Here is a 23,222-nt window from a genome sequence, read left to right as displayed (position 1 = left end):
ACTGTTTCCTTGGTTACTATAAGAGCTTGTGTAGCGAACGCAGATGGTTTCGCGTCATCCGCCTCAGTTTCAGCCCTTGTTTTAACTCGGGAGGCGTGTCCAGCTGAATTCAATCAGCTAGTGCTTTGGGGTTATATAAACAACTAGTTCACCGCGGCAGCGGTCGCGGCAGCCTCGTGTGAAGACCGCCTCGTGTGAAGACCGACGAGTGTAAAGACCATCGACTCTACCTGCGAGTGTAAAGACCATCGACTCTACCTGCGAGTGTAAAGACCATCGACTCTACCTGCCGACGAGTGTAAAGACCATCGACTCTACCTGCGAGTGTAAAGACCATCGACTCTACCTGCGCGACTCCACCGAGCAAAGACACCGACAAAGCACTTGAGTACTTTACTTTCTTGTTTTACTTTATCTTTTGTTGTCAGTGCACTTTTATTATGTGTTTCTAATTCCTGTTGTTACTAACACTCGCAAAACACGGGAGGTACGCTGCAGGCGTAATCCTCACAACCTTCGTTCAATACATGTATCTGCTATTTCACAACTCTCTCTCTCCGTGGGCCTCTGGAATTGTCAATCAGCTGTTAACAAGGCAGATTTTATTACCTCCATAGCTACATATTCTGACTATAATCTCATGGCTCTAACTGAGACCTGGTTAAGGCCGGAGGACACTGCTACACATGCTACTCTTTCTGCTAATTTCTCTTTTTCCCACACTCCTCGTCACACAGGGAGAGGGGGTGGGACTGGACTACTAATTTCCAAAGAATGGAAATTTACTCTGATAACGTCCCTGCCAACAATCAGCTCCTTTGAATTCCATGCAGTCACCATTATCCACCCCTTCTACATAAATGTGGTTGTCATCTACCGCCCGCCAGGTAAATTAGGTCACTTCTTAGATGAACTGGATGTTCTTCTCTCATCTTTTTCTAATATTGACACTCCCTTGTTGGTGCTAGGTGACTTCAACATTTACGTTGACAAACCGCAAGCTGCAGACTTTCAGACTCTGCTTGCCTCTTTTGACCTAAAAAGAGCACCTACCTCTGCTACCCACAAATCAGGTAATCAGCTAGACCTTATTTACACACGACACTGCTTCGCTGATCAAACAATAGTAACTCCACTACAAATATCGGATCATTTCCTTCTGTCTCTCAACATCCACATTACTCCTGAGCCGCCACACACTCCAACACTGGTTACCTTTCGCAGAAACCTACGATCTCTCTCACCCAATAGACTATCCACCATTGTTTCAGACTCTCTTCCTCCATCTTGCAAACTCTCTGCACTTGATTCGAACAGTGCCACTGATACACTCTGCTCCACACTAGCATCATGTCTAGACCGATTATGTCCTCTTGCATCCAGGCCAGCCCGTGCCAGTCCTCCTGCACCCTGGCTCTCGGATGCTCTCCGTGAGCATCGCTCAAAACTTCGGGCTGCAGAGAGAATTTGGCGGAAAACTAAAAATCCTGCACAGCTCTTAACATACCAAACTCTTCTGTCCTCTTTCTCAGCTGAGGTTACTTCTGCAAAGCAGACATATTACCGTCTGAAAATCAACAATGCCACAAATCCTCGCCTACTTTTTAAAACATTTTCCTCCCTCCTCTATCCTCCTCCTCCACCCGCATCCTCCACACTTACTACTGATGACTTTGCTACATTCTTTTGCACCAAAACTGCAAAAATCAGTGCTCAATTTGCTGCACCTACAACAAACACGCAAGATACACCACCAACACCACACACACTCACCTCTTTTTCTCAGCTCTCTGAGTCGGAGGTGTCCAAACTCGTGCTATCTAGCCATGCAACCCCCTGTCCACTCGATCCCATTCCCTCTCATCTCTTGCAAGCCATCTCTCCTGCAGTCATACCGACTGACTCACATAATCAACACATCTCTTGACTCTGGTTTATTCCCCACTTCATTTAAGCAGACTAGGGTAACCCCACTGCTAAAGAAACCCAACCTGGACCATACGCTACTTGAAAACTATAGACCAGTATCCCTGCTTCCATTCTTGGCCAAGATTCTGGAGAAAGTAGTGTTCAATCAAGTCCTGGACTTTCTTACTCAAAACTATCTCATGGACAACAAGCAATCCGGCTTTAAGAAAGGCCACTCAACTGAGACTGCCCTGCTCTCGGTCGTGGAGGATCTCAGACTGGCTAAAGCAGTCTCAAAATCATCAGTCCTCATTTTGCTGGACTTGTCAGCTGCTTTTGACACTGTCAACCACCAGATCCTGCTATCTACCCTCGAGTCACTGGGCGTTGCGGGCACTGTTATACAATGGTTCAGATCTTACCTCTCTGACAGGTCATTCAGGGTGTCTTGGAGGGGAGAGGTGTCCAACCTACAGCATCTAAACACTGGGGTACCTCAAGGCTCTGTTCTTGGGCGACTTCTCTTCTCCATCTACACGTCATCTCTAGGACCAGTCATCCAGAGACATGGATTCTCCTACCACTGCTATGCTGAAGATACCCAGCTATTCCTCTCTTTTCATCCTGATGATCCCTCGCTTCCAGCTCGCATCTCAGCCTGCCTGTTGGATATTTCACACTGGATGAAAGATCATCATCTTCAGCTGAACCTCGCAAAAACGGAAATGCTTGTAGTTTCTGCCGACCCGACTCTAGACCATAACTATTTAATCCAGATGGATGGGGCAACCATTACTGCATCCAAAATGGTGAAAAGCCTTGGAGTAACGATTGATGACCAACTAAACTTCTCTGACCACATTTCCATAACTGCTCGATCGTGCAGATTCGCACTCTATAACATCAGAAAGATCTGACCCTACTTATCTGAACATGCAGCTCAACTCCTTGTTCAAGCTCTTGTTCTCTCCAAACTGGATTACTGCAACTCTCTACTAGCTGGGCTTCCAGCTAACTCTATCAAGCCTCTTCAACTGCTCCAGAACGCAGCAGCACGAGTGGTCTTCAATGAACCTAAACGTGCACATGTCACTCCGCTGCTCATCCGTTTGCACTGGCTGCCAGTTGCTGCTCGCATCAAATTCAAAGCTCTAATGTTTGCCTACAAAGTGACTTCTGGCCTTGCTCCTTATCTGCTCTCACTTCTGCAGATCTATGTGCCCTCCAGAAACATGCGTTCTGTGAATAAACGTCGCCTCGTGGTTCCATCCCAATGAGGGAAGAAATCACTTTCGCGAACGCTCACGCTCAATCTGCCCAGTTGGTGGAATGAACCCTAACTGCATCAGAACAGCAGAGTCACTCGCTATTTTCAAGAAACGACTAAAAACTCAACTATTTAGTCTCCACTTCACTTCCTAATCTGCAATTGCCTCTCTAGATATCACACTAACTGTACAAAAAAATTAATAAATAAATAAAATACTACTAATACTTTCCTTCTTACACTTTACAGACCTGAAACTTGCCTATAGCACTTATTCATTGTTGCTCTTATAGTTGTGTAAAATGCTTCCTTGTCCTCATTTGTAAGTCGCTTTGGATAAAAGCGTCTGCTAAATGACTAAATGTAAATGTAAGAGTCTCATGCTCTACCGACTGAGCTAGCCGGGCTGATGAGAAGCTCTTTCAAGAGCTAGACACCATTTTCAGTACCTATCAGTTAACAGCCAAACGCGCTAACCGATAGCGCCACAGAGACTTAGAGAAAGGTCACCTACAGTGGTAGAAAGGCGGAACTTTGTCTCAAAAGGTCTGCTATATGAACCCTAATGAAAGTTTGCTGAGAGAGAGAGGCAACAGAAATGCCCACCGTGGGGATCTAACCCAGGACTCTGAGATTAAGAGTCTCATGCTCTAACGACTGAGCTAGCCGGGTGGATGAGGAGCTTTTTCAAGAGCTAGACACCATTTACAATAATACCTTGCCTACCCGTGAGAATATTCTGCTAAATCCTTATTTCATCTTGTAACGCTGGACAGAATGTGGCCCAGGATCTATGTCCAGTGCACGTGTTAGCATTTGCAAGGCAGCAAAATGCCTAATTCGTCCCTGGGTGGGCTTGAACCACCAACCTTTCAGTTAACAGCCGAACACGCTAACCGATTGCGCCACAGAGACTTAGCAGGAGGTCACCTACAATGGTAGAAAGGCGGAACTTTGTTTCAAAAGGTCTGCTATAGGAACCCTAATGAAAGTTTGCTGAGAGAAAGAGGCAACAGAAATGCCCAACGTGGGGCTCGAACCCACGACCCTGAGATTAAGGGTCTCATGCTCTACTGACTGAACTAGCCGACCTGATGAGCAGCCCTTTCAAGAACTAGGCACCGTTTACAGTAATACCTTCCCTACCCGTGACAATCTTCTGCTAAATCCTGATTTCATCTTGTAACGCTGGACAGAATGTGGCCCTGGATATATGCCCAGTGCACGTGTTAGCAGTTGCAAGGCAGCAAAATGCAGAATTCGTCTCTGGGTAGGCTTGAACCTCACACCTTTCAGTTAATAGCCGAACGCACTAACCGATTGCGCCACAGAGACTTAGTAACTGGTCACCTTCAGTGGTAGATAGGCGGAACTTTGTTTCAAAAGGTCGAATTTGGCAAAGTAACAGAAACGCCCAACGTGGGGCTCGAACCCACGACCCTGAGATTAAGGGTCTCATGCTCTACGGACTGAACTAGCTGAGCTAATGAGGAGCTCTTTCTAGAACTAGACACCGTTTACAGTAATACCTTCCCTACCCATGACAATCTTCTGCTAAATCCTGATTTCATCTTGTAACGCTGGACAGAATGTGGCCCTGGATATATGCCCAGTGTACGTGTTAGCAGTTGCAAGGCAGCAAAATGCCTAATTCATCCCTGGGTGGGCTTGAACCACCAACCTCTCAGTTAACAGTCAAACGCGCTTACCTATTGCGCCACAGACACTTAGTAAGAGGTCACCTACAGTGGTAGATAGGCGGAACTTTGTTTCAAAAGGTCTGCTACATGAACCCTAATGAAAGTTTGCTGAGAGAGAGGCAACAGAAATGCCCAACGTGGGGATCTAACCCAGGACTCTGAGATTAAGAGTCTCATGCTCTAACGACTGAGCTAGCCGGGTGGATGAGGAGCTTTTTCAAGAGCTAGACACCGTTTACAGTAATACCTTCCCTACATAGACTTAGGGAAAGGTCACCTACAGTGGTAGAAGGCGTAACTTTGTCTCAAAAGGTCTGCTATATGAACCCTAATGTAAGTTTGCTGAGAGAGAGAGAGAAAAGTAACAGAAATGCCCAACATGGGGCTCGAACCCAGGACTCTGAGATTAAGAGTCTCATGCTCTACTGTTGGAATATCTTGCCAATTCCATGCGTGTTCAATAAGAAAAGGTCTGGAGAGGGTTTTCTTCAATGCTAAAAATATTAGTAATTTATTAGATACAAATGAATAATTCGATGACAGAGCTCTGGGTTACGTTACCCCAATGCAATACAAGAATTACATTCAAGATGTTTGCAACTAACATACATTTCCTGACTCCAGCATATATACACAACTGACCATAACAGGTGGAGTTTTGGTTTAACGTCACTTATCAGTCATTCTGCAGTCCCTTGGCCCTTTGTAACCCCTGGACATTACTTCCTCTTTCTGCAACCTTTCTCTGCATACCAGAACTGAACACTTCCGTGCATCTTTAATATATTTCACACTTCTACAAGCATCATGACAACTTGTGACATGTCTAGACTATAGTTCTGGAACAAACATAAATTTATTCTTATTCTGCTTTTTCCACTTGTCAGCAGTTCTTCTAAAAAGTATGCAGCACAGTAAAAAAGAGGAAGTTTGTCTGGTCAAGATGTTTTATAATACAATAGAAAAGATTGATTAATCTGTTGTTAGTCTAAACATTTTCCTAATAAAAAAAACACAAAAGTAATAAAAATAAATTCATTTTCTCCAACAATTCCCCTTTTCTGCTCCTCTCTGGAGCAGACAAAAACAAAAACAGATAATCAAATCCCCACAAAAATGTCCCATTGTCATTACTGCAGGCCTTTGCCTAAATCTTTGTTTTACCTCTTATTCAAAACAATCGTTAACATCATAGTGCTCATTCATTATGTTAGATGATGCCTATAACCCCTTTCAACTAAATTTCTTTAACTTTTTTAGATTCAGTTTATAATTTCTACACTCTTGGTTCTCCTCTTCAGTGGTGCAGTCTCTTCCCTCTTGAAGTCACTCCGATATCTTCTTTTAATAAGGATTTTATTTGCTATATTTAGGCTTATTACTCCCAGCACTCTTATTAACTTCCAATTAACCAATCATTAAAATTTTCCATTCTTATACACTTTATTAATAAAGGTATTTTTTTTCTTCTTCTTCCCCAACAAAATTAGAATAAGAATGACAATAATAAAAATGTAAACAAAATTTAAAAACTCCAACATAAAAAATAAAAATCTGATTAAAATGAAATCCACACCCATAAAGATATGCTCTAATAAAAAATCCCACTGTATAATTACGATCAAAGATTAACACCTGTGAAAACACATGTGATTGGAATTAGAAATTCACTAATACAAAATTATAATCCCCATGAATAGTTCAAACTGAATTTCAACATTTTAAATTTATTACAGCACAAAAATTACAATTGAGATTTAGGATGAAAAATCAACAACTTCAAAGTAGGATTCAACTCAACAATTATTGAAATGAAAGATTCAGAACTTAATCGTACTTAATCGAACTTAAACAATGTTATTAAACTAACAACTCAAACTCGTCATCAAATGATTAAAACCAAAATTCAAACATATTTAAACTAGATTCCTTTTTTTTTTTTCCTCAATGTCTTAAAATGGGAAAATCAAAAACACAACAATGTGATTAAAATAAAATAAAAATCTTAAGAATCTCTTCAAATAAAAGGTTCAAAAACCACAATGGCTTAAAATAAAAATCTTAAAGTGTCTTTAAATGAAAGATTTAAAAACAACAATGGCTCTTCAAAAATGTGTTCAAATAAAAGAATCTTAAAATCCTCTTCAAATAAAAGAATCTTAAACTCATAATGATGTGTTTAAAATAAAATAATCTTAAAATGTCTTGAAATAAAAGATTACGAAAAAACCATACAAATGTTTTAAAATAAAAGATAAAAAGCATAAAAATTTCTTAAACTAAAATATAATAAAAAAACATAAAGAATGTCTTCTCATAAAAGATAAAAAAAATTCTGTCTAAAATAAAAGAATAAAAATAATAAAAAAAAACTTTTAAAAAAACTAACGTGTGTAAAATAAAATAATTTTAAAATGTAATTATTTATTTAATTTTTCCTAAATTTTCTCCAATCTAATTTGTCCAATTAATTCATTCATTCATTCATTTTCTTTAAGGCTTAGTTCCTTTATTAATCTGGGGCCACCACAGTGGAATGAATCGGCAACTTATTCATCATATGTTTTACACAGCGTATGCCCTTCTAGCTGTAACCCATCTCTGGGAAACGTCCATACACACTTAATCACACACTTTCTGTCAGATTGTCATCTGCTAGTAAATCAGTCTTATTTTCTCTTTCTATTCTAGAATTTAATGTGGTTTTCGGTTCCCCTTTTTGTGTTGGCCTGTATCTAATATACAGTTGGCCTCATGCATTGGTGTTGCAGCGTGTTCAGCTCCCACACCAATACATGCTTACACACTCCAATTAGTCAGATATCCCCTTTTGGTGTTTTATCCCCCTTTCGGCCTGGGCCTAGCTCCAGGCCGTTTTACACCTCTATATTGACTGTCAAGTTAATCCGGCCAGCCTCACACCTTCAGCAACCTGTTTAAAAAAAATCGGGAAAAGGTTGTTAATTTGTCATTATATTATCTCTACATAACGCCTGTTTCACACCGCAAGCGTCAGCGACGCGTGAGCAGAGGGTGAGCAGCGCGTGTGTTTTCGGTGTCCATGTTAACAGATTAGAGCTTTCATAACGCACGCAGCAGCAGCGCGTCAGAGCGAGGCATGAGCTTTGTTTTATGTTCACTCGAGTTATTCCTACCGGGAGCTGTTTGCACTGTGAATCTGACAACATGAAAATAAGTAAAAGAATGGCATGCATTGGTTACTTTTGTCCGTCTCATCATCTGCACGAGCATGAATTAACAAGCTGTTATTCTGCCGCTGGACATCACTGAAACGGAGAAAGTAACACTAGTTTGATCATGTATAAATATCTTTATAACTATATTGTATAAATATGATTATAACTAGGTCTACAGCAACCTGATAATCAAAAAAACAAATGACATGATATCACAGGCGATTGTCTTCTGACTGTAGATGCTTCTCTAATAAGTTTGCTTAAAAAGCATACAGTACTATTTGATCTATAAAATGTGTAAAATAAACATTTGCAGGTTAAAGAAACAGCATAGAATGAAGTTGTCGTGAGTCTTGGTGCAGATGAAAAGTTTAAAAAGTGTATTTGTATATAGAGAGACATGTGTAACTAGATAGAATAGACAGAGATAGGTTGATCTCTGCAGCACACTGTAAAAAATTGCTGTTAAAAAACGGTCAGATTCTACGGTAAAATAATGTTTTTTCACTAAAACAGTAATATTCTGTTAAAAACAGTGCTTTCTGGGTAACATTTTTGTTTTCGAGAAAGTAACCAACTGCAGAAAACTGTGAGCTAACAGAGTTCAGATTCGATGTTTTGAAGTCTGTGTTTGAAATCACACTTTGTGTCCTTGTTCACTATTTCATACACTAGTTAACTAATATAGTTCACCTGACAGTTTTAATGAACACTAATGAGTGAATTCAGACACTGATGAACACCTGCTGTTAATAATTACAATTACTGAAGAAAATAAACAAGAAACACAAACAGTGACTTGAGTTACAACATTAAATAAAATCAAATAAAATAAAACAGCTTCAGTCTCAGCAGAGGATCATTAAACAACTCCACAAACAACAGCAGACACACACTTATTACTGACTGATTTGACTTCCATACTATTCTCATTGAGATCCAACAGAAATTAAGGTGTTTTTTGTGTCACCGTAATGGAGTGAGGGGCTGGTTTAGTTGGGCTCTTCACCCTTGAACTTATTAATTTAGACTCTCCAATTACTATAATAAAGAGTAAACAAAATGCTTGTACTATAGCAATCAAGTTGGAAAGTCAATAAATAGAGAAATCTATTTGTCTGAAATTGGTTCTGATAAATGTTATGTTATACATATGGAAGAAGGGTCTCATGCAATAGATTTTATGCTTAGTTGCAGGTATTAATTTAATTAATGAGAAGTGGAAACAGAAAATATACCTCCGTAATTACTTTACAGTTAAGAAATAACATACAAAAACAGTTCAGTTATGACAAATACACACTCAGACCTCATGAATCTGACCTTGTATCTCAACAATGGTAACATCTCAAATGTTTCATGCTGCAATGCATGCTGGGAGTGGCACGGTACAAATATCCCAGCATGCACTGCGGTATAAATAAATGTTGTATAATGGTCTAACAGTTTTCTTTATTTGTGTTTGATTCTGCTTTTGTTTATGTTTAGACTTTCAGTTGCCTGTTTGTGAGTTAAACTGTTAATTTTGTTAGTTGTCACCACTATTGAGGTTCATATGCTGATTATTGATGTCTCTTTGAGTGCTATTTACACCATAGAGCAGTGTTATTGTCCAAGATATTTTTAAAAACTTCCAGCAATCATTGCCATATATAGACATATAATGTAAAACAATAGATTTCACATTGAATAGGAGCAGTAAATTTTATTATACTAAATGAGAACAGACTCTGCCATTTAATAGCAACATGAACATCACCAGATCTTATTTAGGTTTTTGGCTGACTTGCCACAACAAAGGAGCTTTTTAAACAAAGTTCTCAACAATAGCAGCAGCCAAGATATATTAATGTTAAATATGACAGGGCTAAGAGCCCAACTAAAGCAAACTCTGTTCTCCATGATGGTGACGTAAAACTTTCACTTTTTCTCAAGAAGAACTTTAGTCGATGTTATACAAAAATACATGTATTAAGTAATAAGTGTAGCTGGTGATGATGTTTGTAGAGTTGTTTAATCATCCGCTGATCATTTAAATGATTTAATCATTTGTTGTTCTTCAGGTTATTTCATTATAAAGCTGTGACTAAAGTTTTGTATGTTCTGTTCTTGTTTTTTCCCTTCAGTATTTCTTCATTTGTTCATTGTTAATCCTCAATTATCATTTAATTAGTCAGTTAATTAATGAATTTACTTCAGCTTTGCTACATGTTTCTTGAACACTCAGTAGTGTGGACACTTCAATTAAAACTGAAGTATATGCTCTGGGGTTTAAAGGGTTAAAGGTGTGAGAGGTAAAAACACAGTGTAAAAATGTATTTTAACAGTAATATACTGTTAATTTACACAACGGAAGTAGACTGTAAAAAAACAGTAGATTGCTGGCAACCACAGCTGCCAGTAGATTACTGTTAAATCAAGGAAAAAAATGTATTTTACTGTAAAACCTGAAGCTAATTTTTTCTGTCTGTCACCGTTGTGGAGGAGAGTAGAGCCAGTGTATGAGTTAAAGATGAACAATGAACTGCTGATGTTATTCTGCATGTTTCTCTATTTAAAGATAGCGGCTGTTTAGTTGCTGATGCAGTCAGAATCTCTCTGTTGTGAAAAATAAGACATTAGAGTTAAACCGAACTTTTCTAATTCATTAAAATAAGTTATCGTTATAAGTATGCTTCTAAGCATGTATAGCACATTACTTCATAAACTCATTCAGCAGTTGACCAAGTTGAGGCAGTTGCTTTCAGTGAGCAAAATGAGTTCACTTGAGTATTGTGTATATCAGTGTAGTCCATGTATTTTTACAGCAACATACTGTAAAATAACAGTACATTGCTGGCAACTGCAGCTGCCAGTATTTTACTGTTTTTTAACGGGACAATTTTTAACAGTGCAGCTGCCGAAGAGCTGAAACATCATGATTCACATAACTTTTGAAAATACGCATAATAAAACATGTGCATAACTGAGTAGGTTAAACTTTTATTTGATTAGAAAAGATGCGCATGAACTACGAAGGAAACACTTAACAAATTACAGTATGTACATTAAAAAAAGGTTTGTTAGAGATGATGATGAAAATGTGTGTGAATGGACAAACCAGCAGACTGAGGACACTGCAGAACATCTTAAATATTGTTTTAGTCAATCTAAAATGCCTTAACTGTTTCAGTATTATTGTATATTATTAATTACCTCAGAGCGTCTGGAGCATGTCAAGATCTCCGTGTCTCATGGCTTCAAACGGCCCCACGTGTTCATTGTGTGTCAGCATTGTCTTCTGAGGTGCAAGTACAATTATTAAATAAACAATTATTGCCGCAGCTTCTTCTACCACAGTAAATTCTGTTTTTACTGTTGATATTTGGCGCAAGTTAATCAGAAAGTGACGATTGTGTTCTCTTTGACTTGTTGGATGAAAACGCTGCTTTATTCGCATCTTTTAGGTGTTATTCCAGTTTTGCACAAATTTATGTAATATATTTGGATGGAAACTTAGATATTGCCTACATTTTTGTCACACACAGAACAAAGTCACGTACGAGAATGGCTTGTTCTTTTTTCATAAATAATTAGCTTAACCTTTGACATGTACTGTTACTAGATTAATGGGATTACTATTCTTTCTAAAAAGTATTTTTAGTACTGCATACCTTCTAAATGTTATCAACCTCTATCACTTGATCAATAAAAAGGCAGACACAAGTGCACTGTTAAATCTATTAAAACTGATAAACGTGTATAAAAGTTTAGAAACATTTTATAAACGTCACACATTACATTACTCATTTTATTATACTTAAATATTTAAATACTTTAAATTAAAAATTATGCATTAACTTGAGCAGCTGTTTTCCCAGGCTAACTGTCTTTGTTTCACTGATGGTTGCTTCTTTTTAAATATATACGCTCATATTTGCTATAACTTTGCATGAGCAGATCAAGTTCAGCTGAAGAAAGAAATGGTGATCTCTTTTTTTAAGATGTTGCCATGGTCACTCGTAATATCTGCGCTCCATTGATAATGTCTTTTTATAGTCACAGTGTGCGCGCTTAACTCTGAGTTGGGTTTTCTCAAAGTTGATTGATCAACTCAGATCAGCTATTCTGAAACCAAAAAGTTTTTAATCTCTCTGTAAATCAACTCAGAGTTCAAGTTTAAACTCCAAGTTGTTTGAAACTCCTTACTGAAACAGGCCCCAGGTAAGGAAGTGAATGCCACTTGTATTTGTTTTGTTTTAGTTCAGAATAGAATTCTTTTTATGTTTCTAGCGAGGTAAGGGGCTTGCTTATGAGTTAGAATTGTTTTGTTATATTAATTTCTTTGATTTGGCTTCACTAGCGTCCCCTTACTCTTAAGTTGACCTAATTTTGTTTGATACTTTGTTTAATTTATTACTTTATTATTGTAAATATTTTTTCTTATTGTATATATATTTGGGCATTATTCTGATTTCACTTTTTTGTACATTAAATCACTTTTGTTGGCAGTTTTGTTGTTTGTGTCTTTTACTTTCACCCATCATCTTGTAACAGTACCACACCTTTTAAATGTTATTACTTTTACCCTAGACTAACATCAAAGAGGTTGTAACACAAATGAAGGACTTTGAAAAGCTTACAGCACCTGGTATTGCCAGGCGGTCTACCATACAAGTACTAACCAGGCCCGACCCTGCTTTACTTCCGAGTTCAGATGAGATTTGGCATTGCCAGGGTGGTATGGCCATAAGCAAGAGAGGCTGTCAAGAGTTGGCTATTTAAAACAGGCGCAGCACCAGGGACCGAGCGCAGCTCAGCTGGCATCGACACAGCACAGACAGAAACAATGCCCTCAAGGCAAGAAAAAATAATGGCAGCGGAGCTGTGGCACAGGGAAGTGTATCAGCTGCCAAATGAAAGACTTCGAAAAGCTTACAGCACCTGGTATTCCCAGGCGGTCTCCCATCCAAGTGTAACAGTTGTACTATATTTATTTATTATTGGACCAGACAATAAAACCAGAAGTTTACAAGGTAAGTAAAAGGAGGTGGGGTTGAAACTGAGCAATAACCAAAGACAAACTGAATGTTTTAAATACAAAAATAGTTTTACTTTAGATTGTATGAATTTTTTCCTTTTCGTATTTGTCTTAGTAAACAATACTTACATCAGTAACATAACTATCTATACACAACCCCAGGGTGCACTCACTTTACAATTATTTTAAATCAAACAAAAATCACAATAAATGAATTCAAGTGAAAACAAAAGAAACCATAAAATAACACAAATAAATCAGAGTCGTTGTTCACTCTAAAATTGGTGAAATCAGTTCAATTCAGATAAAGTTCTGTTTTTTCCCTCCAAGAAAATCAGTCCTTAGAGCTGTATTAAAAAATCGCAGTCCAATAAAGGAATTAACTTTTTGGCAAATTCTTACTTTATCCGGTGAAATGAGGATAAATTGAAATGTTTACTTCACAATTTTCCAGGTCGACGTAGGAGGCTCGCCATCAATACAAGGAATCCAGTGAAACTGGGAAAATGTCCTCAGAAAAAAACCTGGCCTGATCACAGACCAGAATTCATAAATAAGTTTAATATGTTCAAAATAATTTCAAAAACATACAAAATATACAACACTTGGAACAAATAAAACACATACACACACATGTATACCATAAAATGAGCTAATATAATGGCATACCTGTCAAATTCGCGATGTCTACATCACTCTATGGTCTTCTCACACACACGCGATTGCAAAATGGCGTGAGCGCACAGTAAACGCAATGCAACATGCAGTCTGACTTCAACACACTCTTAAACACACTAAATAACAACTATTTTGCAGGTACAACTTGATTTAGTACAAGTACAATCACTTTTAAACTGTTTGGGAATCATAACATACTGTATTTTAATCTTTTTGTTCAAGTTTGCTCCTCTATTAATCTTCCAACCGGTCTCGTCTCTGCTCTCTCTCTCTCTGTGGCAAGGGGCGGAGCTAACAACCCGCTCTTACGATTGGTTGTTACTTTACCTCAAACTACATTTGTATACATGAATTTTATTTCGTTTATCATATTTATAAAGACTTGTAAATATAATAATAATATGATTATACTGCTCTAAATAATATTATAAATAATTAATTAACTATTTTACTAGGGTTACATATGTTTCTGCAACTATTGTCGGTAAGATGACTTTCAGTTTTGCCATATGAACGACAGAGCATAAGAACGACAAGAATGGGATTCGATGGACTCGGCCACCTCGTTATGTATGTACTCACTTTCCGGATATGGGCTGGACTATAGGATTTCTGTATGTATTTGCTGCTATTTACGGTAAAGATGACGTTAAATTTTGCAACAACATCCTTCAAAACGATAAGAGCGTGCGAGTAAAACACCTTCCACGGAAGCACCGGCCTCTTTCAAACGCCAGAGCATTTGAACGACAAGGATGGGATTCGATGGACCCTTCCACCTCGTCATGTTTGTACTCACTTTCATGATGGGGGCTGCAATCTGACATTTCTGTATGTATTTGGTGCTATTTTCGGTAAAGATGACGTTAAATTTTGCAACAACATCCTTCAAAACGTTAAAAGAGTGAAAGTACTTCTACAGAAACACCATGATCTCTCGAATGACAGAACATATGAGCGACAAGGATGGGATTCGAACCCACGCTTGCAGAGCACAATGGATTAGCAGTCCATCGCCTTAACCACTCGGCCACCTCGTCACATACTTTCCCTCTTCTCTGGTGGAGGCTGGACTGTGGCACATAATTGTAAATGTATGTTTCTGCAACTATTTTCGGTAAGATGACTTTCAGTTTTGCCATATGAACGACAGATCAAATGAACGACAAAAATGGGATTCGATGGACTCGGCCACCCCGTCGTGTATGTTCTCACTTTCCTGTTGGGGGCTGGACTACGGCATTTCTGTATATATTGGCTGCTGTTTTTGGTAAAGATGACGTTAAATTTTGCAACAACATCCTTCAAAACGCTAAAAGAGTGAGAGTGAAAGTACTTCTACAGAAACACCATGATCTCTCGAATGACAGAACATATGAGCGACGAGGATGGGATTCAGACACACGTGTGCAAAGCACAATGGACTAGCAGTCCATTGCCTTAACCACTCTGCCAACTCATCTCGCTTACACCTTTTTCTCTGGTGGAGGCCGGACTGTGCCACATATTTGTAAATGTATGTTTCTGCAACTATTTTCAGTAAGATGACTTTCAGTTTTGCCATATGAACGACAAGAATGGGATTCGATGGACTCGGCCACCTCGTCATGTATATATTCCCTTTCCTGATGGGGGCTGCACTATAGCATTTCTGTATGTATTTGCAGCTCTTTTCGGTAAAGATGACATGAATTTTTGCAACAACATTCTTTAAAACGATAAGAGCGTGCGAGTAAAACACCTTTCACAAAAGCACCGGCCTCTTTCAAACGCCAAAGCATTTGAACGACAAGGATGGGATTCGATGGACTTGGCCACTTCGTAATAAAATTTTGCAACAACATCCTTCAAAACGCTAAAAGAGTGAGAGTAAAACAGGTTCCACAGAAGCACCAGGCTCTCTCGAATGCCAGGACTTATTAGCGACGAGGATGGGATTTAAAGAGCACAATGGATTAGCAATGCCAGCTGCTGAAGGATTGTCCATCAATATTTCACAAATGTTGAAGATGAGAGCCAATCGGAGCGATTCGCTCCAACATTGTTGCCAATCATGTTGCAGCGCCTGAACATTTGCAGCCTTTTTTTAAAATTGCAGCAGTCATCAATTGTTTGCATTTCCATTGTTTCTTGGGAATAGCGTTGTGCTGGTAGGAGGAGAAAAACAACAGTGTGTTCTCACTGAAGAGAAAGGGGCATATCACATGGAGGAACATACCACAAGAGAGCCACAGTGGCTGTCCCGTAGCTCGCTGTGATCGTATAGTGGTTATTACTCTGTGTTGTAGCCGCAGCAACCCCGGTTCGAATCGGGATCACGGCAGGTTTTTCAAGATGGTATTGGATTTGCACTCTGTGTTGCCATTTGTAATCTCCAGCCACCTTTTAGTGCAGGCTGTGCTAACATCTGACTTTTAATCTAAGGGTTGAGGGTTCAAGACCCTGTTTGGGTGTGTAAGGCTCATTTTGTGGAGCCACAGCTTTTGCCGTTGAGCTATCGCTTGATGAAAGTTTCATCTGGATGCACAATACATGTACTACACATCAAGACATGGCAGCTCAGGCAGTCTTGTAGTCATGGCTGAGTGGTTAAGGCGATCGACTTGAGATATGTTGGGGAATTCTCCCGCAGGTTCGAATCCTGCCGACTACGTCCTCCCCCTTTTTAAAATTGCAGCAGTCGTCAATTGTTTGCATTTCCATTGTTTCTTGGGAAAAGCGTTGTGCTGGTAGTAGGAGAAAAACAACAGAGTGTTCTCACTGAAGAGAAAGGGGCTTATCACACGGAGGAACATACCACACATAGGTCACAACGGCTGTTTCATAGCTCGCCGTGATCGTATAGTGGTTAGTACTCTGCGTTGTGGCCGCAGCAACCCCGGTTCGAATCCGGGTCACGGCAGGTTTTTCAAGGTGACATTGGTGTCGCACTCTGTGTTGCCATCCGTTATCTCCAGCCTTCTTTTAGTGCAGGCTGTGCTAACGGCACGTCCTGAATGTTTACGTTTCCTAAAGTGTGGAAGACTAGGGATATGATATAAGAGAAATAGGATCTTTGATGCCAGCATGCTGTGTAGATAAGTACTGATCAAGTCACGCTTCTAAGGCATGGAAGGAATCTTTTCAATTGTTGAGTGTCCATTCATTGCCACAACAGCAGAAAGACTATCTGCAGTTATCATTGATCTATTTAATGTCTCCTACATGACATGAAGTCCAAACTATTGTGTTGTACTGATGTCTACACCTACAAAAACCATAAACCCAACCTCAAAGTAACCTGTCGTGTTTTAGCAACCTCCACACCAACCATAAGCTTAAAACCCCATCTCACGGTAAACTTTAGTGTACTGTAAAGGTCTGCGCCGACCACAACCCAAACCTTGCCTACTTGTAAATTACTGTTGTGGAGCCCGGATAGCTCAGTCGGTAGAGCATCAGACTTTTAATCTGAGGGTCCAGGGTTCAAGTCCCTGTTCGGGCGTGTGATGCTCATTTTGTGGAGCCACAGCTTTTGCCGTTGAGCTATCGCTTGATGAAATTTTCATCTGGATGCACAATATGTGTACTAGGCATAAAGAAATGGCAGTACAGGCAGTCTTGTAGTCGTGGCCTAGTGGTTAAGGCGATGGACTAGAAATCCATTGGGGTCTCCCCGCGCAGGTTCGAATCCTGCCGACTACGTCCTCCCCCTTTTTAAAATTGCAGCAGTCGTCAATTGTTTGCATTTCCATTGTTTCTTGGGAAAAGCGTTGTGCTGGTAGGAGGAGAAAAACAACAGTCTTCTCACTGAAGAGAAAGGGGCTTATCACAGGCAGGAACATACCACACATAGGTCACAACGGCTGTTTCATAGCTCGCCGTGATCGTATAGTGGTTAGTACTCTGCGTTGTGGCCGCAGCAACCCCGGTTCGAATCCGGGTCACGGCAGGTTTTTCAAGGTGACATTGGTGTCGCACTCTGTGTTGCCATCCGTTATCTCCAGCCTTCTTTTAGTGCAGGCTGTGCTAACGGCACGTCCTGAATGTTTACGTTTCCTGAAGTGTGGAAGACTAGGGATATGATATAAGAGAAATAGGATCTTTGATGCCAGCATGCTGTGTAGATAAGTACTGATCAAGTCACGCTTCTAAGGCATGGAAGGAATCTTTTCAATTGTTGAGTGTCCATTCATTGCCACAACAGCAGAAAGACATTCTGCAGTTATCATTGATCTATTTAATGTCTCCTACATGACATGAAGTCCAAACTATTGTGTTGTACTGATGTCTACACCTACAAAAACCATAAACCCAACCTCAAAGTAACCTGTCGTGTTTTAGCAACCTCCACACCAACCATAAGCTTAAAACCCCATCTCACGGTAAACTTTAGTGTACTGTAAAGGTCTGCGCCGACCACAACCCAAACCTTGCCTACTTGTAATTTACTGTTGTGGAGCCCGGATAGCTCAGTCGGTGGAGCATCAGACTTTTAATCTGAGGGTCCAGGGTTCAAGTCCCTGTTCGGGCGTGTGACGCTCATTTTGTGGAGCCACAGCTTTTGCCGTTGAGCTATCGCTTGATGAAATTTTCATCTGGATGTACAATATGTGTACTAGGCATAAAGAAATGGCAGTAGAGGCAGTCTTGTAGTCGTGGCCGAGTGGTTAAGGCGATGGACTAGAAATCCATTGGGGTCTCCCCGCGCAGGTTTGAATCCTGCCGACTACGTCCTCCCTCTTTTTAAAATTGCAGCAGTCGTCAATTGTTTGCATTTCCATTGTTTCTTGGGAAAAGCGTTGTGCTGGTAGGAGGAGAAAAACAACAGAGTCTTCTCACTGAAGAGAAAGGGGCTTATCACAGGGAGGAACATACCACACATAGGTCACAACGGCTGTTTCATAGCTCGCCGTGATTGTATAGTGGTTAGTACTCTGCGTTGTGGCCGCAGCAACCCCGGTTCGAATCCGGGTCACGGCAGGTTTTTCAAGGTGACATTGGTGTCGCACTCTGTGTTGCCATCCGTTATCTCCAGCCTTCTTTTAGTGCAGGCTGTGCTAACGGCACGTCCTGAATGTTTACGTTTCCTGAAGTGTGGAAGACTAGGGATATGATATAAGAGAAATAGGATCTTTGATGCCAGCATGCTGTGTAGATAAGTACTGATCAAGTCACGCTTCTAAGGCATGGAAGGAATCTTTTCAATTGTTGAGTGTCCATTCATTGCCACAACAGCAGAAAGACATTCTGCAGTTATCATTGATCTATTTAATGTCAACTACATGACATGAAGTCCAAACTATTGTGTTGTACTGATGTCTACACCTACAAAAACCATAAACCCAACCTCAAAGTAACCTGTCATGTTTTAGCAACCTCCACACCAACCATAAGCTTAAAACCCCATCTCACGGTAAACTTTAGTGTACTGTAAAGGTCTGCGCCGACCACAACCCAAACCTTGCCTACTTGTAATTTATTGTTGTGGAGCCCGGATAGCTCAGTCGGTGGAGCATCAGACTTTTAATCTGAGGGTCCAGGGTTCAAGTCCCTGTTCGGGCGTGTGACGCTCATTTTGTGGAGCCACAGCTTTTGCCGTTGAGCTATCGCTTGATGAAAGTTTCATCTGGATGCACAATATGTGTACTAGGCATAAAGAAATGGCAGTACAGGTAGTCTTGTAGTCGTGGCCGAGTGGTTAAGCCGATGGACTTGAAATCCATTGGGGTCTCCCCGCGCAGGTTCGAATCCTGCCGACTATGTCTTCCCTGTGTTTAAAATTGCAGCAGTCATCAATTGTTTGCATTTCCATTGTTTCTTTGGAAAAGCGTTGTGCTGGTAGGAGGGGAAAAACAACAGAGTGTTCTCACTGAAGAGAAAGGGGCTTATCACAGGGAGGAACATACCACACATAGGTCACAACGGTTGTTTCATGGCTCGCCGTGATTGTATAGTGGTTAGAACTCTGCGTTGTGGCTGCAGCAACCCTGGTTCGAATCCAGGTCACGGCAGGTTTTTCAAGGTGACATTGGTGTCGCACTCTGTGTTGCCATCCGTTATCTCCAGCCTTCTTTTAGTGCAGGCTGTGCTAATGGCACGTCCTGAATGTTTACGTTTCCTAAAGTGTGGAAGACTAGGGATATGATATAAGAGAAATAGGATCTTTGATGCCAGCATGCTGTGTAGATAAGTACTGATCAAGTCACGCTTCTAAGGCATAGAAGGAATCTTTTCAATTGTTGAGTGTCCATTCATTGCCACAACAGCAGAAAGACTATCTGCAGTTATCATTGATCTATTTAATGTCTCCTACATGACATGAAGTCCAAACTATTGTGTTGTACTGATGTCTACTTTGTTTACTTTTGATCTACTGATGGATCATGGAGGAGAGACGAGGATTACAGCAGGACCACGCAAATGTAGGACTACACACACACACACACACACACACACACACACTCTCTCAAACACACACACACACACACACACCCATGCATACGATCACACAATTAGACACGCACGCACACACACACTTTCTCTCACACTCACACACACACACACACACACAGAGCAGTGAACACATGCGTACACACACACACACCCTCTCTCTCTTTCTTATACAATCAGACAGACAAACTCTCTCTCTCTCTCACACACACACACACACAGCTGTGGTTGTAAATGTGTGTGTGCTTGTGTTCAGATGTCTGTTTCCTCACTCTGGATCCAAACACAGCACACACTCAACTCATTCTGTCTGAGGAGAACAGAGAGGTGAAGAGTGTGAGAGAGAAACAGCCGTATCCTGATCATCCAGACAGATTTGATTATCCTCAGGTGTTGTGCAGAGAGAGTGTGTGTGGACGCTGTTACTGGGAGATTGACTGCAGTGGAGATGATTATGGTGTGTGTATATCAGTGTCATATAAGAGCATCAGGAGGAAGGGAAGAGGTGATGAGTGTTGGTTTGGACGTAATGCTCAGTCCTGGAGTTTGATCTGCTTTTCCTCCAGTTTCTCATTCATACACAATCACACACGCACTGATCTCCCAGTAAAGCCGCTCAGCAGGAGAATAGGAGTGTTTGTGGATCACAGTGCAGGAACTCTGATCTTCTACAACATCTATAGTGACACAATGAGCCTCATCCACTCAGTCCAGACCACATTCACTGAGCCGCTCTGCCCTGGGTTTGGGCTTTATCCTGGATCATCAGTGAAACTGAGCTGAAGACTGACGAGAGATTTACCCAGAATCCTCTGCAGGAGCAGTCAGCAGCAGTGTGTGTGTGTGTGAGAGAGAGAGAGAAAGTGTGTGCGCGTCTGTGTGTGTGAGCGTGTGTGTGCGCATGTGTGTGTGTGTGTGTGTGTGCGTGAGCGTGCATGTGTTCACTGCTCTGTGTGTGTAGTGTGAGAGTGTCTAAGTTTGTGTTTGTGAGAGAGAGTTTGTATTTGTGTGTGTGTGTGCACGACAGACAGTGTGTGTGTCCATGTGCATGTGTGTGTGTGTGTGTGAGAGAAAGTCTGTTTGTGTGTGTGTGCGTGCGTGTGTGTCTCAGTCTTCATCAGTGTCATCATTGGTGTTGATGAAGTGTCCTCCAGGATGCTGCTGTGTTCAGATCAGCTCATTCTTGTCTACAGATTGATCTTCTTCATTGTTTCTCTGTTGTTTGAGCACAAATAATAAAAGTCAATGTCAAATCCACTGCTGATATTAGAATGTGATGATGAACATGGAAATGTCTGAATCCTGTCTTAATCTCTGTCAAAGATTGAATCAACTGTACAGAAATCCAGCAGCACAATGACGTATTGGATTGACTAAAGTAGAAAAACACACAAATAAAGGCTTCTGCTCCATCAAGACCAACACAGAGACACTGAGGAGGAGCTTCTGAACACAGACCAGACGCTCTCTCAATCACAACACACACAGCACACACACATTCAGCACGTCGGTGGACACATCTGCACATTCAGCCACAGCTACACACTCCACACACACACACACACATCTCTGTGTGTATTCTAGTTCAGGTCAGTTATGGTGTCACTGTACATGGAGTCAGTCTACAGCTAAAGTTCTCTACAGTTGTATAGCCACGGGATTTAATGTGTTTATTTTATTCTCTACAGATATATTTCCTATGACTAAAGTTTGTCTATATTTTATTTCTTATTTCATTCAGTAGTTTATTTCTCATCTATAATCTTGTTGTCTTTAAGGTCATGGCTGGTCGTATAAGCATTTCACTGGATATTGTCGTGTGTATGAGTTTGTATTTGATAAAGAAAACTGAATTTTAATGTAAAGTTAAATGAGATATTGAATAAAACAACATTTCAGCTGAAGTTTTATTTAGTCTTATTTTCTCTTGATTTTTCATCTTTATTAACACTTGATGTGATTCTCCCTTTTATATTCACTGGGCTCAGCTAATGTTGTGTCTAACAGTAATATTCTGTGCTAGTTTCAGCATCCTGATCATCTTAAGTTGCTTGTTATATCAGTTCCAGTACTGACTGATCTAATGTGGGTCTTATTGTAAAGTGTCCTGTAGAATATATGAACTAACACAGAGATCTGTTAGTGCTGTATTCATATATAGACCCATAATGTTATCTATATTCTTATTTTATAGCTCCAATACTCATTTGTTTTCTTAAAACTTTTTCTAAATCTTCCTTCAAAACACTCGAGCTCAGAGAAGCTGCACAGATATCTTCAGCTCCAGTGGTTTGGGTTGTCTCGAGGAAACGCCCACAGACAATCTCATGAATATTCATGTCAGTGGAGCCAGTAATATTTCAGGATATACCTGTAGATCACACAGGTGTATTTTAGTGAAGTGAAAGAAAGAGCTCACATCGTGTTCCAGCTGCACAAGAGCGTCTGTACTTCTGCATGTGAGTTTAACACTTCTACATTACGCTGATGTGTGGAGATGATGAAGGGTTTATATGTGTATAAGCGTGTTAATAAGACGAGGCTGAATCCAGCTTCTTATTCGCAGCTTCTTATTGACACTATGCGGTCCACCTTAAAAACCGCGACGCTTCCGTTTTTCAGCTTTTTATTCGCGCTCATCTTAGGGACCGTGTTTATTTATTTATGAAAAATGCTAAATGAAACTGATATAAGATAGAAAACGGGCTGCAAGCATGACATCTAATTGCATCATTGATTAATTATTGACAGTGCAATCATTTGAGTACAGTATATTTCTGTTTTTTTCCAGAAATAGTCCTTTATGAAGACTTCACATGACCCACCTATGAATAGACAGTGCCTGCCTCTGCAAGGATTTCAGATACAAAATAATTGTTTTATTAATTCAATTGTAAAAGTTAATACATATGTTTTATCTGCAAATATTACAATTTGTATTAGACACCCACGCCTGTAAATGCAATTCTAGTTTTGTTAAACCTATTGTTTCAAAGAACAGACAATGCACTTTTTATACA

The 23,222-nt window shown here is 40.2% G+C and overlaps 1 protein-coding gene, 11 non-coding genes and 1 pseudogene across 12 annotated transcripts; 10 read left to right on the top strand and 3 right to left on the bottom strand.

Moving 5' to 3' along the window:
* Nucleotides 1-429: 429 nt before the first annotated feature.
* LOC137490430 (uncharacterized) lies at nt 430-3,391 on the top strand. Its single transcript, XM_068218662.2, has 2 exons — nt 430-887; nt 969-3,391. The coding sequence occupies exons 1-2, from the start codon at nt 641-643 to the stop codon at nt 1,925-1,927; spliced, it is 1,206 nt and encodes a 401-aa protein (XP_068074763.1). The 5' UTR covers nt 430-640; the 3' UTR covers nt 1,928-3,391.
* Nucleotides 3,392-4,016: 625 nt separating this feature from the next.
* Nucleotides 4,017-4,090, bottom strand: trnan-guu (transfer RNA asparagine (anticodon GUU)). Its single transcript has one exon. It is a non-coding gene; the product is annotated as a tRNA-Asn (tRNA).
* Nucleotides 4,091-12,687: 8,597 nt separating this feature from the next.
* LOC137490788 (5S ribosomal RNA) lies at nt 12,688-12,806 on the bottom strand (annotated as a pseudogene).
* A 1,922-nt stretch (nt 12,807-14,728) lies between these two features.
* On the bottom strand, nt 14,729-14,810 carry trnas-gcu (transfer RNA serine (anticodon GCU)). Its single transcript has one exon. It is a non-coding gene; the product is annotated as a tRNA-Ser (tRNA).
* A 1,790-nt stretch (nt 14,811-16,600) lies between these two features.
* trnah-gug (transfer RNA histidin (anticodon GUG)) lies at nt 16,601-16,672 on the top strand. Its single transcript has one exon. It is a non-coding gene; the product is annotated as a tRNA-His (tRNA).
* A 509-nt stretch (nt 16,673-17,181) lies between these two features.
* trnak-uuu (transfer RNA lysine (anticodon UUU)) lies at nt 17,182-17,254 on the top strand. Its single transcript has one exon. It is a non-coding gene; the product is annotated as a tRNA-Lys (tRNA).
* Nucleotides 17,255-17,372: 118 nt separating this feature from the next.
* trnas-aga (transfer RNA serine (anticodon AGA)) lies at nt 17,373-17,454 on the top strand. Its single transcript has one exon. It is a non-coding gene; the product is annotated as a tRNA-Ser (tRNA).
* A 175-nt stretch (nt 17,455-17,629) lies between these two features.
* On the top strand, nt 17,630-17,701 carry trnah-gug (transfer RNA histidin (anticodon GUG)). The gene has a single exon. It is a non-coding gene; the product is annotated as a tRNA-His (tRNA).
* Nucleotides 17,702-18,210: 509 nt separating this feature from the next.
* On the top strand, nt 18,211-18,283 carry trnak-uuu (transfer RNA lysine (anticodon UUU)). Its single transcript has one exon. It is a non-coding gene; the product is annotated as a tRNA-Lys (tRNA).
* Nucleotides 18,284-18,401: 118 nt separating this feature from the next.
* trnas-aga (transfer RNA serine (anticodon AGA)) lies at nt 18,402-18,483 on the top strand. Its single transcript has one exon. It is a non-coding gene; the product is annotated as a tRNA-Ser (tRNA).
* Nucleotides 18,484-18,660: 177 nt separating this feature from the next.
* On the top strand, nt 18,661-18,732 carry trnah-gug (transfer RNA histidin (anticodon GUG)). Its single transcript has one exon. It is a non-coding gene; the product is annotated as a tRNA-His (tRNA).
* A 509-nt stretch (nt 18,733-19,241) lies between these two features.
* trnak-uuu (transfer RNA lysine (anticodon UUU)) lies at nt 19,242-19,314 on the top strand. Its single transcript has one exon. It is a non-coding gene; the product is annotated as a tRNA-Lys (tRNA).
* A 118-nt stretch (nt 19,315-19,432) lies between these two features.
* On the top strand, nt 19,433-19,514 carry trnas-uga (transfer RNA serine (anticodon UGA)). Its single transcript has one exon. It is a non-coding gene; the product is annotated as a tRNA-Ser (tRNA).
* Nucleotides 19,515-23,222: the final 3,708 nt, after the last annotated feature.

Source organism: Danio rerio, chromosome 4 (genome assembly GCF_049306965.1).
Source record: "Danio rerio strain Tuebingen ecotype United States chromosome 4, GRCz12tu, whole genome shotgun sequence".
Lineage (NCBI taxonomy): Eukaryota > Metazoa > Chordata > Actinopteri > Cypriniformes > Danionidae > Danio > Danio rerio.
Note: the sequence above shows the minus strand (reverse complement) of the source record. Positions and strands in the feature narration are given on the sequence as shown.

Bases quoted from the DNA above. Each gene is read 5' to 3' on its own strand.
- LOC137490430 (XM_068218662.2), top strand. From the start codon at position 641: ATGGCTCTAACTGAGACCTGGTTAAGGCCGGAGGACACTGCTACACAT. The intron at 888-968 runs GTAAATTAGGTC...TGTTGGTGCTAG, and splicing joins TGTCATCTACCGCCCGCCAG to GTGACTTCAACATTTACGTT.